Source organism: Equus przewalskii, chromosome 5 (assembly GCF_037783145.1).
Source record: "Equus przewalskii isolate Varuska chromosome 5, EquPr2, whole genome shotgun sequence".
Taxonomy (NCBI): domain Eukaryota; kingdom Metazoa; phylum Chordata; class Mammalia; order Perissodactyla; family Equidae; genus Equus; species Equus przewalskii.
The window spans coordinates 30,912,300-30,925,794 of record NC_091835.1 but is presented as its reverse complement, the minus strand read 5'-3'; the positions used below and the strand labels follow the sequence as shown (position 1 = coordinate 30,925,794).

Genomic DNA, 13,495 nt, shown 5'->3' with positions numbered 1-13,495 from the left:
TTAGCTGAAATTTACTTTATTTCATGGGTTTCTGGAATATAATGAATAAAAGATTCCTTTTTTATGTTTTTATCAAGAGTGCCTTCTAGTGGTTGCTGTATCTTAGTAAGGTACCAAAAATAGCTTCCTCCTGCTGGAAAACTTTTTTTCCAGCAGGAGGAAGCCGGAAGCAAAGTCACGAGCTAGCTTACTTACTTAATAATTTCTTCCATAGGGCGCATCTAGAGTCTTCAGGTATTTTTTAATTTTCTGTTCAGTGAGGCTCGTAAACATTTTTTTCATCAAGCACCCGTGTCCCACAGATAGTACACAGTCAGCGTAGGCTGTTTGAACTGGTTTCATGAGACAAGTTTATGCAAAATATGATGCCAGCTGCTATGCTAAATAATACCTGTTTGGCTGAAGTGTTGACTATTAGCCAATGTAAATTGTGCACAAAAAAATCACTATATACTCCTGGCCCACACAGAGGTGCCACTTCTCCCTGAATACTCTAAGGAATAACTGGCATACATGCTTCTCAATTAATTTAGCAGAGTAAAGGAATAGGTCTATAAAACTGCTCATTTTTGACAGTCCTCACCCCCTACAACTAATTAAACAGTTTTTTCCTTAAATGAGTTTGTCCTCTCAAGGGCCATGTTCTAGGCACTGAGGATCTGCCAAGATGGACCAGATATGACTACTTTCAAGGAACCTAAATAATCTAGTAAACATATATGTCAACTCCTACAAAACAATAATAACAGTTAACATTATATACAATTTCAAACCACTTTACCTATATTTACCTTTTATTTAATCCTTATATGAGCCCTATAAGTATAGATATTATCATTCTTTCTGTTGTATAGACGGGAAAGCTGAGAATAGATCTAAAGAAGCTGAGTAGTTTACCCAAGCTTACACAGCTTAAAAGAGAATCTAAATCCAAGTCGCTTGACTCCACAACTCACCATTTAACTGCTATACAATTATGTCATAGAAGGAGAGAAATTACATCTCGTCCGAGCAGGGTGGGTGATATCAGGAAGGCGTTATGAAAGAAGGAGCATTTGAGCTGGTCTCTGATTATAAGTTAGACTCAGAGGTAAGAATAAAAGACTATTCTAGGCCAAAATTTTTAAAAAGGGCAATGTTAAGCAAGGTAGAAGGCACAAAGGTAGAAAAATGTGAGTCAGAAACAAACTTTTAGTTCAGTTTAGCTAGAACACAAATAAGTCAAGGTAGACGTTCAGGAAAGAGCTGGTTGAATCTGAGTCTTGATGTAAGCATGGTTCTGCATTAATGGGGGTTGGGGTGAGGTAATTATATGCCCAAATATAAGGTGAGGATTTTTCTCAAATTTATCCCTTTCCCTTAGTAAAGAAGGGAATCACCATATTCAAACCTTTATCATACTTTCATATTTCAGGGCTCTCACTGTCTTTCATTTTGAACAATAATAAAAAAAAAAGTTACTGGAATAAAATGAAACTGATGAGAACAAATGTGTCTGTAAGGACCTTAAATAGTGTATGTAGTTGGAAACTTTTATAGACAATATTTGACAGAATTGTTTTTAAAATAAAAGCCAAGAAATTAAACATAGACTTGGTCCTTTTATTAGGGGGACAACTTCACTATTCCAGGTTCTGTACGTCACTGTAAACGGCTTATTTAAAGATCACTTTTAGGAGTTAATGCAAAGATTATATGAATATAAACCTATAAGACAAATGCAAAAAAATCCAGATATCCTAATATTATTCAAACAGATGCTTGTCACTGCAAATCTTACCTCAAGACAGAACTTAAAAGGAAAGTCTTATATTATGCTCCAGAAAACTAGAGCATTCATAGTGTAGCTCCAGTGAAGATAAAGACACTGGTGTATTGCATGTGAAGAGTTTGAATGAGGGAGGAGGAGCAGTATTTCTAAATTAATATATTTATGTAATATGCAGTCTTATTTAAGTATGTAAATTAGTGACAGATAATTGTAGATATTTCCGTGTGAATTTCCTGAAGTTTAAATATATTCAAGTTAACGAAAAAGGTTTTCTAGCTTTTAGTTCTTTCTCAGTAGGAAAATGGGGAAATTGTCTTATGTTCACAGTTGCCTTCTGGTTGGAGACATATGATATATCTTAGTTGCTGAAATAAATTTTAGGTAACTCAACAGCCATGTGTTCCTGATTTTTTTGAGTTAAAATGAGTACATTATTAGAAATAATTAAATAAAAGTAAAACAACCATGACTACTGTCACCATTATATTTCAGGATTCTATTTGTGACTTTAATTGCTATAATAAGAAAGAAGTAAGGAATAAATATCAGGAGAGCAAAAATATTATTTGCAGATTATCAGCTAACAAAATCTAGGATACTCCTTAAAGTAACTAGATACATAATAAATATACAAACAAAAATAAATAAGTCCTGGGAATGCACTGTACAGCATGCTGACTATAGTTAATAATACTGTATTATATATTTGGAAGTTGCTAAGAGAGTAGATTTTAAAAGTTCTCATCACAAGAAAAAAATTTGTAACTGTGTGCAGTGATGGAATGTTAACTAGACTTATTGTGATGATCATTTTGTAATATATACATATATCAATTCATTATGTTATGTGTCAGTTATATGTCCATTTAAAAAAATATACACACACAGAAACAAATAGCTTATCTTATACCATCAGTAACCAATTAGTTGTATGGACCAAGACATATGTAAAAGATTATTGATTGTAGCATTATTTTAAGTAGCAAAAAAAAGTCAAGAAAAGAAAATGTTCATCATTAGGATATTAATGCCATTGATAAATGAAAATAGCATGTTAGAAAACAGTATTTATAGAATGGGCATGTTTATGTTTTGTTTTAACAAAGAAAAATATACTTGTGTGTAAATGACCACTTATGCATAGAAAAAAAAATCTGTAAAGGTGATCCATCAAACCACTAATAGTGATTGCCTCTGGAGAAATGGGGGTGGGGTATTTTCATTTAACTTTATAATCTGATATATTGGTTAAAATTTTTATTACAAACAGGTATTGTTTAGTATTAAAAATTAATTTTAAATTAGTTATAGGTATTAGAGACTTGAAAGTCAATTATGAAGTTCAGATTTTTGTGAGGCAAGAGGGAGCCATTAATTTATTACAATATTTAGTGTTTGGGTACAATTATGTGCCATGCGTTAAGTTTAGGTGTGTTATACCAGAATGCCTAGCTTATGGTTGATTCCCAAATGTCATTCCTTTTGCCCTACTTTGAGTTGAATGATAGCATCCTTGTTTTCAAAGAAGGAAACCTCATTTTGGCAGTAAAATGAGCAGTCTCTAAGTTACTACAGCCAGTAAATGGCAAAGCTAAAATTCCAAGTTCCATGCTTTCTTCACTGTTTTGTAGCTATAGTTAGAGGCATTCTTCAAGCAAATTAATTGTACAGTTGATAAAACAGATTAAGGGAAAGAGATTAAAGGAGGATATTGGATTAGTTTAGCATAGGACCAAAATGAGAGCTGATATCAAGAAATAGAAAATAGAACTGATACCAAGAAATAGAAAAAAGGGAGGAGGAGAGAGGATCTATTTGGATATGCTATCTAAAGGTCTTTCTAGGTAACCTACTGTTGGGGTAACTCAAGTTTAGAAACACTGATTAGTTGTTCTCGGTGTTGCCATCACAAATAAAGACCACCAGCGGGAAAAGAGAAATGTAAAGGGGAATTGATGAATTTGGGTTTGTGCATATCTTGATTACTAAAATTGTCATCGTTTACAGACACTTAACGGCTTTAGGCAAACACGTTTCCTTAGAAACATGCTATTAAGGACTTGAAATACAACTGAATGATTATGTTTTATCCTCAGCAGCAAGGAATACAGCAGACAGCCCCTCCTCAACAGACAGTGCAGTATTCCCTTCCACAGACATCAGCCTCCAGTGAGACCACTACTGCACAGCCAGTGAGTCAACCTCAAGCTCCACAGGTCTTGCCTCAAGTATCAGCTGGAAAACAGGTAAACTCCTAATTTCTAAAAGGATGCTAAAAGGGATCTCTGTGTACCTTGTCCTTTCATGTGGATGGACTTCTAACCTTCTCTTATGGTGAAATATTGAAGTTGTTTATTTTCACTGCAAAAATGAAGTGAAAATTGCTCCTTTTGTGCATATGTATTGGTTAATGTAAATGGGCACATACTGACAGCAGTAACAATCCAAAAATATTTAACTTCTCGATTTATCAGTCTAAAATCAGTTTGACGGGTATTAGAACTGATGGGTTAAATAAAGGTATGTTGGTAACTGAAGCTATGACGTTTTCTAGAATTGTGTCAGCTATATTTAATATTGTAGGTTTACAACTATGCTGTATTTATGCATTGTTTCCTCTCTCACTGCCTACTGACAGTAAGTCATAAAACCCCTTATATGGAATGATGTTTTTTCTAAGTTGTCCTTCTAATCACTTGAAAAGTACCCTATAGAAGGGATGCTTTTCTGAATGACCTTTTTTCAGCTTTAACATTGGGGCTTGTTGTGCTTGTATCTTGGCACGTTATATTGTTTCCATAATATTTCATTGCATCTGAGGTACTATCAACTGTAAAATGCACCATTATTTTAGGTAACACTTGAATACTGACACACCATTGTAAGATATATCTCAGTTTCACAAATGTTAAAATGACCAGATGGTGGAGAGGGATGATTACATTCTAGAATCACTGAAATATGGAAATTATACCTACTTATATAGGCCTGTGTTAGACTTAAGAATTGTAGAAGCAATATGAATGAAATCTAATTCCACTGGGATGGAATTCATTTGACTTTCAGTAACTATGTATAAAAACAGTCGTAGGTTTAGTGACAGCAAACGTGCCAGTGAATTATGGTATGTGAAATATATCTCAGTAAGCTATAAAAAACAAAAAACCTTGCCTATAGAAGGGTCCTCTTTTTATTGTTGAACAATGCAAAATTAGCACAATTTTCTACAAGAGAAGATGTGGAACAGTAGCCTTTCTATCAGCATCTTTGTCTCCTGCCATCCTGTCCCTATTCTTATGTGGCATATTAACTTACACTAATGTACACAGGATGTTTTTTTTGTTGTTGTTTTTGTTTTTTTGCTAATATGTGAATCTTGCTTTTGGCAGCCTTGCTTTTTTTTTTTTTTTTTTTTTAAGTCTGTCTATTTTGTTTTTCTTTACCTTCCCAGCTTCCAGTTTCCCAGCCAGTACCAACTGTCCAAGGCGAACCTCACATCCCAGTTGCGACACAACCCTCAGTTGTTCCAGTCCATTCTGGTGCTCATTTCCTCCCAATGGGACAGCCACTCCCTACTTCCTTACTTCCTCAGTACCCTGTCTCTCAAATCCCCATATCAACTCCTCATGTGTCTGCGGCTCAGACAGGTTTCTCATCCCTTCCCATCACAATGGCAGCTGGCATTAATCAGCCTCTGCTCACCTTGGCTTCATCTGCTACAGCAGCTACGATCCCAGGGGGATCAACTGTGGTTCCTAGTCAGCTTCCAACCCTTCTGCAGCCTGTGACTCAGCTGCCGAGTCAGGTTCACCCACAGCTCCTGCAACCAGCAGTGCAGTCCATGGGAATACCAGCTAACCTTGGACAAGCTGCTGAGGTTCCACTTCCCTCTGGAGATGTTCTATACCAGGTATTGTCTTGGCTAGCAAAAAGGAGGGCGCCAGAGGGTTTCGGTTCTAAAACCATCAGGAACTTGAAAATCTAATAGTTGAGTATCAGAATAACTAGCAGCAACGAAAGTTGCTGATTTCAGCTAGAGAAGCTAAAATAGTAAAATTCTGAGAAAGGATAGGTGATGATGTCTGATAATTCATTTCCATTTTTCTCAAGAACCTCTCGGGAGAGAAATAGTTCTCTTAAGTATTCAACATAAACTGATTGAATGCCAGATATGGCTAATAATAGAGTACATCAGGCTACTTTTTTTTTTGGTAGAGTAGCCTAAATAGTATCAATAAGAAGTGTCAGAGTTTGGATTTAGAAGATCAGCGTGTCATAATATGACTAATAACCTTAAAGAGTTTTTGCATTCTTTTATATAACATTGGCTACAAAGTAGATATTTTTCTAGAAGGGATTATGTCTATTCGTCCTGTTTAAATATTTCCAGGAGGGGAAAAAACCCAGCAATTTAAAGTACAGTTGTAGAGTCCTATCCTTTAAATTGAAACCAGTCTGTCATTTCATTTCAAAAATCATCTTTAAATATTCTTTAAATGATTAGAAAGAGATTGGGCTACTATTCTTCTTTGCTATGTGCTTTTTTTTTTTCTTTTTTTGTTTGCATGTCTTGCTGTTTTGCTAATTTGATGACTCGACCTGCACTAACTCACCTTCCTCATTTCTGTCACAGGGCTTCCCACCTCGACTGCCACCACAATACCCAGGAGATTCAAATATTGCTCCCTCTTCCAGCGTGGCTTCTGTTTGCATCCCTTCTACAGTCCTATCCCCTCCCATGCCGACAGAAGCATTGGCTACACCAGGTTACTTTCCTACAGTGGTGCAGCCTTATGTGGAATCAAATATTTTGGTTCCTGTGGGCAGTATAGGAGGACAGGTTCAAGTGTCCCAGCCAGCAGTGAGTTTAGCACAAGCCCTCCCTACATCCTCCCAGCAGGCAGCTCTGGAGGTAAATGGAATTTCTGCATGTTTATATCTAAAAAATATATATAATGGGATTAAAATGACAAAGGAGCAACATAGGTTCCCCTGGTTTAGAATTCATTTGGAAACTGTTTCGAACTAACTTCTGAATGACTTTTTCTTACAGCAGAATGAAATGCCAAAGTGGGGGCCTTGTTGCCACTGGCTGTTCTGTTGGGAAGTGAGTGTGCCTTGGAGAAGATTAACCCTATTAGCACTCCACTTCTTTAGCTAGTACTTTAGCCATTATTCTTATCCTTTCACAAATTCTTGCCATTGGCAATCGTAAGAGTATCTTATCCTGCTGTGCTCCCAGTAATCATTTTTGCCCTGCTAGGAGAAAGATCTGAATCATCTTTGCACTTTGCTCCGCCTGCCCTATTGCACACTTCTGGTAAGATGCTGGCTGCATGGCAAGTTGTAGTTTCTCACTACCTAGCAACTATGTTGGCTGATGTCACACCGTGCAGTCTATACCAGAGACTAGCTTTAGAAACTTCCTTTGGCATTTTAAGACCACTGTCTCTAGATGCTGAATATTGAGAATTACTAGTAAATTTAGTGCTTCTAGGACTTAGGGGAGGGATAAGAAAAAAAAGAGTAGCTTATTGGGAATGGTGAATAATAAAATATATTACTGCCAAGATTTGAATTATCCTCTCTATTCACAGAGTACTCAGGGAGTTGCTCAGGTTGCTCCTCCAGAGCCAATTCCAGTAGCACAGCCACAACCCACCCAGCCTACCACTTTGGTCTCTTCTATAGACAGGTATGTAAAAGTAGAATTCTCCTTTCTTGACTGGTAGGTAGGATGGTGTGAAACTTTAAAATGTTAGATATTTAAATCTCATATTGTAAACTGAGCTTTTATTTTTTCAAGTGCACATTCAGATGTTGCTTCAGGTATGAGTGATGGCAATGAGAATGTGCCATCATCCAGTGGAAGGCATGAAGGGAGAACCACGAAACGGCATTATCGAAAATCTGTAAGAAGTCGTTCTCGTCATGAAAAGACTTCACGCCCAAAATTGAGAATTTTGAATGTAAGTACTCTGATTTGTGGGTTTCATATAGTTAGTTAATATCATTTAAATGTTTCTAGGGCTTAGATGTATTGATGAAAGTTTGGGATCTTCTCATCACCTAAATGATATTGTTAAATTTCATATTTCTATGAGAGGTATTATTTACCTTTTAGAAAAAGAATGGAGTTTTAATTTGTAGAACAAAGACTTTATATTCCTTCCAGACTATTCGGTGGAAAATGAGTAAGCAGCTCAAAGGCTGATATTTTTTTAAGGTTTTCTTTTTACCAGTTTAAGAGGCAAAGTACCAGTGCTTTAAGGAGTACTGGTAACATCAGGCTTAAGTTCAAGTGATAATCTACATTACTTTCTCAAATTCCGTAGCAAAGCTAAATATGGTCTTCTGAGATATGAAGTACCTTTTCTTTTTTCTTTTTAGGTTTCAAATAAAGGAGACCGAGTAGTAGAATGTCAATTAGAGACTCACAATCGGAAAATGGTTACATTCAAATTTGATTTAGATGGTGACAACCCCGAGGAGATAGCAACAATTATGGTATGTCTGCATTTAAAGTTCCAAATTTTACCTCAGTGCTTGATCTTACTATCCACTGCCCTAAGCAAATATGCAATATTTTGTTATCTATTTTGACAAATTGTATATGTTTCAATAAGAATATAACCAGCACACCACACGTATGATTTAGGATGTTTTTGTCTAGGACATGTCTAACTAAGTATTAAAGAACTAACTTGTATATCAAGTAAATAATAATATGTGGTATGCAAATAGGGCAAAAGTCATGAAAGTGGTAATTGAATGACTTAAAGCTTAAGAAACACTGTACTAATCGGACTGAAATCATATTTCTTTCACAGGTGAACAATGACTTTATTCTAGCAATAGAAAGAGAGTCATTTGTGGATCAAGTGAGGGAAATTATTGAAAAAGCTGATGAAATGCTCAGTGAGGATGTCAGTGTGGAACCAGAGGGTGAGCAGGGATTGGAGAGTCTGCAGGGAAAGGATGACTATGGCTTTTCAGGTTCTCAGGTAGGTTCACCATTCCCATAGTGAAGCTTTTTGTTTATTTAAAATATTTCTCTAAAGCAAATTTGCCATGCAGAATGTCTACTGATATCACATTACACATGTGACTGAGATGATCAGACATTTATGTTCTTTTCATGTGACGATTTGCTTTTCCTAATCATTAAGATTGCATTTGAGAATGAATTTAATCACTTTTGTTTGTTGTAGAAATTGGAAGGAGAATTCAAACAACCGATTCCTTCATCTTCTATGCCACAGCAAATAGGTGAATTTCTTTTCTTTTCATGTTTGTTCTTACCTTTGACCTAAGAAGTTGTATGCTAATAATGAAATCTTGAAGCTTCATATTGGTGACAGTATATATAATAATAATGTAATTAAGTGGTTTGTTTCTTTTTAACCAGGCATTCCTACCAGTTCTTTAACTCAAGTCGTTCATTCTGCCGGAAGACGTTTTATCGTGAGTCCTGTGCCAGAGAGTCGATTGCGAGAATCAAAAGTTTTCACCAGTGAAACATCAGATACAGGTAAGGAATTGCTTCTACCATATGCCTTATGTAGAATTTTACATCAATTCTACAGCATCTCTGCTATTTTGGAAGCTTGATTATCAAGCAGTAGTTCAAATGATGACATAGACAGTAAAGAAGAGTAGGAAATTGAGACTATGATCAACAGACAAACATATGGAGGCGGGAAATAGATGTTGAATAGAGAGGATTAAAGAAAAAGAACCCGAAAGGACCACTATACTAAATATAACCCATGTAATAGGTTCTGTGTTGATAATAGTAGTATGTGTTTATTTCTCTATTTAGTACTATTGTGTATACTTTGAGGTTACTCCGTGTTTTCTTCAGAAACAGATATTCATACAAGCTAACTTACCTTGATCAAACTTACTGTTTTACAACCTATCATTTCCCAGGGAAAGGTTTTAAACCTTGTTGGTATGTGGCATTGTTGGTAATCCAAAAATAGATTGTTAGGATGATCTTTTAAAACTACCCTTTTAAAATGGACTGATTCTGAAATTTTTATTTTCCTTTGCAGTTGCTGCCTCTACGTCTCATGGCACTGGAATGAACTTGTCTCACTCTGCTTCATCCCTTAGTCTACAGCAGGCCTTTTCTGAACTTAGACATACCCAAATGACAGAAGGACCCAGTACAGCACCTCCCAACTTTAGTCATACAGGACCAACATTTCCAGTGGTACCTCCTTCCATGACTAGCATTGCTGGAGTCCCAACTACAGCAGCAGCCACACCTTCAGTATCCGTCTCTGCAACTAGCTGCCCTCTTAATGACATTTCCACATCAGTAATTCAGTCTGAGATTACAGTGCCCACTGAAAAGGGGATTGCCGGAGTTGCCACTTGCACAGGTGTAATAACTTCAAGTGGTCTCCCTGTACCACCTGCATCTGAATCACCAGTACTTTCCAGTGTGGTTTCAAGCATAACAATACCTGCGGTTGTCTCAATATCAACAACATCCCAGTCAGTTCAGGCTCCCACATCTGGGAGCATTGTTTCTAGTATAGGCACTTTGCCCTCTGTACCAGTTTCAACAACTTCAGCCTCTACAGTGGGCAGTGCTGCTGCCCCGGGTGCTAAGCCTCCACCTGTATTATCTCAGCAGGCAGCAGGCAGTACTACTGGGATAGCCACGTTAACATCAGTTTCTACCACCACTCCATTCCCAAGCATAGCTTCACAGCCTGCTTTTCAGCTTAGCAGCAGCACCTCTGCTCCTACTCTAGCTGAAACAGTGGTGATTAGTGCACACTCACTAGATAAAACATCTCATAGCAGTGCAACTGGATTGGCTTTGTCCCTCTCTGCATCATCTTCTTCCCCTGGAGCAGGAGTATCTAGTTCTATTTCTCAGCCCAGTGGGGTGCATCCTTTGGTCATCCAGTCAGCTGTAGCTTCTACTCCTGTCCTTCCCCAAGCAGCAGGACCTACTTCTACACCTTTATTGCCACAAGTACCTAGTATCCCACCCTTGGTGCAACCTGTTGCCAGTGTGCCTGCTGTACAGCAGACACTAATTCATAGTCAGCCTCAGCCAGCTTTGCTTCCCAATCAGCCCCATACTCACTGTCCTGAAATAGATGCTGATACCCAACCCAAAGCTCCTGGGATTGATGACATAAAGACTTTAGAGGAAAAACTACGCTCTCTCTTTAGTGAACATAGTTCATCTGGAGCTCAACATGCCTCTGTCTCACTGGAGACGTCACTAGTAGTAGAGACCACTGTCACACCAGGCATCCCAACCACTGCTGTTGCACCAAGCAAACTCATGACATCCACTACAAGTACTTGCTTACCACCAACTAGTTTGCCATTAGGAACAACTGGTTTGTCAGTTATACCAGTGGTCACACCTGGTCAGGTTTCTACCCCAGTCAGCTATGTTTCAGCCCCAGTCAGCAGTACACCAGGAGTGAAACCCGGAACTACTCCATCAAAGCCATCTTTAACTAAGGCTCCAGTAAGTTTCTTGTTTTGAAATAATTTGATAAATATGATCACTTTTTTTTTCTCCCTAGTAAGTGTATTTTTTCAGCTCGGCCTTACCGATTAGAAATGTAGTTATAAAGATGCCTGGCTTATAGTCAGCACCTGGTATTTATTAAATAAATTGATTGAAGGTGATTTTAGGCTATATGTACATTAAACATGAGATGCTTTTTCTTTTGAAATATGGCAGGATTTGGGGGTTAATTATACTGCCTGATTTTCTAAGAATGTGTAATAATCAGGTAAAATATAGCCATTTCTTCCTAATTGGTACAAGCTGAAGAAATCTGTATCCCAAAAGGGATCTGAATGCTTCTGCTGGCAAATATGCATAGTAACAGCAGTTTACAATCTTTGTTTCAATGAGAATGAAGCAAATTTTCTGCTTTGCTTAGGTTCCACAGATGTGCAATATGGGGTTTATAAAAAATTGGAAGTTGGTGATGAATTTGATACAGAGGAGGAGAAAAGAATCTTATCCTAGGAATAAAATAACTAGAAAAAGTTTTCTAACTCTGCTATGGTGGATTTCCTCTCATTCTGCCATCTTCAGTCTCTCTGATCTTCTCCAAATAATAAGGCTGTACTTTTTCTACTGTATTGTATGCTTCACTCATCTTTCTGCATTGCCATTGATGTGAGATTCCTTTTATAGTAAGGTAATATAGTGGATTCACTCAGACAAAATGAAAATTGTTTCATAGTAGTAGATTTCTGGTACCTTTTGTTAATCACACCTGCCTGTTGGTTCTTTCTGAGCTGTCTTGTTTTCTCAGAGAAGTCTTGTTTGTTTTAGGAAAAACCTGATAATACTTTACTAAATAAGTGGCTCAAGAATATCTGGACTGTGTCTCTCATGTCCATACAGCCTTTGTTCTCTATTTTCCATACTTAACAACCTTTTATTAAATTTTACTATTCATTTTATTATGTCGTAGTAACTCCTATAATAGTATCTTGGTTATAACGTCCTTTATTTAAGATAGATACCAGAATGTAACCCAGATGACAAGCCTGCCATAACCAGATACATTTTATTCTTATGCTTCTGCATTCGAATTAGTTTATTTGCTCTTCAGTATGCAGTCTTTACTCTTAGAGTCTCATGTTGAATTTCTCTTCATTGTCTATAGGTGTTGCCAGTGGGGACTGAACTTCCAGCTGGTACTCTACCCAGCGATCAGCTGCCACCTTTTCCAGGACCTTCACTAACTCAGGTGCACCAAAACTTGGCAAATTTCTTGTTACTCCCTACTTTCTTTCAGAGAGCCTATTTAAGTTCTCCATTGCGTGATCTTGGCTTCTGGCTCCTCTTTGATTTTGACTTAGTAAGAACTTTCTTTTGAAAAAGTGTAGCCAGTGACCCAGGCCCTACTTAAAGTAAGAAGCTTCATAGTTCTTTTGTCTGTAATGTTGCTTCAAGTCATCTAGAAAACATTTGATACTAATATTTTTTCGTATTTTACAAAGAAAGAAAATAGCAAAGTTGACATTTTGCTAGACAAATATAACTCCTTCTATCATTCACACCTTTGTAAAATAGTGAAATTACATCTTAAGTATGAGATTAGGTTCTAGACCATTGTGGAAGTAAAAAATTATATGTAATCAAAATTAACTTTGAGGGCCGGCCTGGTGGTATAGTGGTTAAATTCACGTTTCGCTTTCGGCAGCTCACTGTGTTCACTGGTTCAGATCCCAGGTGCAGACCTACACACTGCTCATGAAGCCATGCTGTGGTGGCATTCCACATAGAAAATAGAGGAAGATTGGCATGGATGTTAGTTCAAGGGCAATCTTCTTCAAATAAAAAGAGGAAGATTGGCAACAGATATTAGCTCAGGGCCAATCTTCCTCACCAAAAAAAAAAATAATAATAATAAACTTTGAAAGTTCCTTAGGAAAGTGTACCACACTGATAACTGATAATACCCTTTTTCTATGAGTTCAGTGCTACCAATTTTTTCTTGAATGTTTGACATTTCTTTCAGTGACCACCTAATGAAGTAATTGAGTTACATGTAGGTGAGTTTACAGGTTATATTTCATGAAAAATATGTATTATATCTTTAAATACAAAAACCACACAGCTCAGCTAACGTGAGATTTCTTATAGAGGAACTGAGACCAGTGACGTGAATGTGAGATTCCCATCTCACGCTCAGTTCTGCTCATTGGTGGTCAGAATTG

At 37.1% G+C, this 13,495-nt stretch overlaps 1 protein-coding gene across 50 annotated transcripts in view; it reads left to right on the top strand.

Moving 5' to 3' along the window:
* The window catches only part of WNK1 (WNK lysine deficient protein kinase 1), a 163,836-nt gene that overhangs the window by 121,885 nt on the left and 28,456 nt on the right, over nt 1-13,495 (top strand). For 18 of the 50 annotated variants that reach the window (XM_070620414.1, XM_070620410.1, XM_070620388.1 and 15 more), the window contains 11 exons: nt 3,868-4,017; nt 5,223-5,681; nt 6,405-6,683; nt 7,369-7,466; nt 7,578-7,740; nt 8,162-8,278; nt 8,602-8,775; nt 8,983-9,040; nt 9,180-9,302; nt 9,829-11,276; nt 12,439-12,522. In XM_070620414.1, the coding sequence (XP_070476515.1) occupies nt 3,868-4,017; nt 5,223-5,681; nt 6,405-6,683; nt 7,369-7,466; nt 7,578-7,740; nt 8,162-8,278; nt 8,602-8,775; nt 8,983-9,040; nt 9,180-9,302; nt 9,829-11,276; nt 12,439-12,522 (3,153 nt within the window). The remainder of the gene's footprint in view (nt 1-3,867; nt 4,018-5,222; nt 5,682-6,404; nt 6,684-7,368; nt 7,467-7,577; nt 7,741-8,161; nt 8,279-8,601; nt 8,776-8,982; nt 9,041-9,179; nt 9,303-9,828; nt 11,277-12,438; nt 12,523-13,495) is intronic. The other 32 variants (XM_070620411.1, XM_070620406.1, XM_070620396.1 and 29 more) reach the window with 7 other exon arrangements.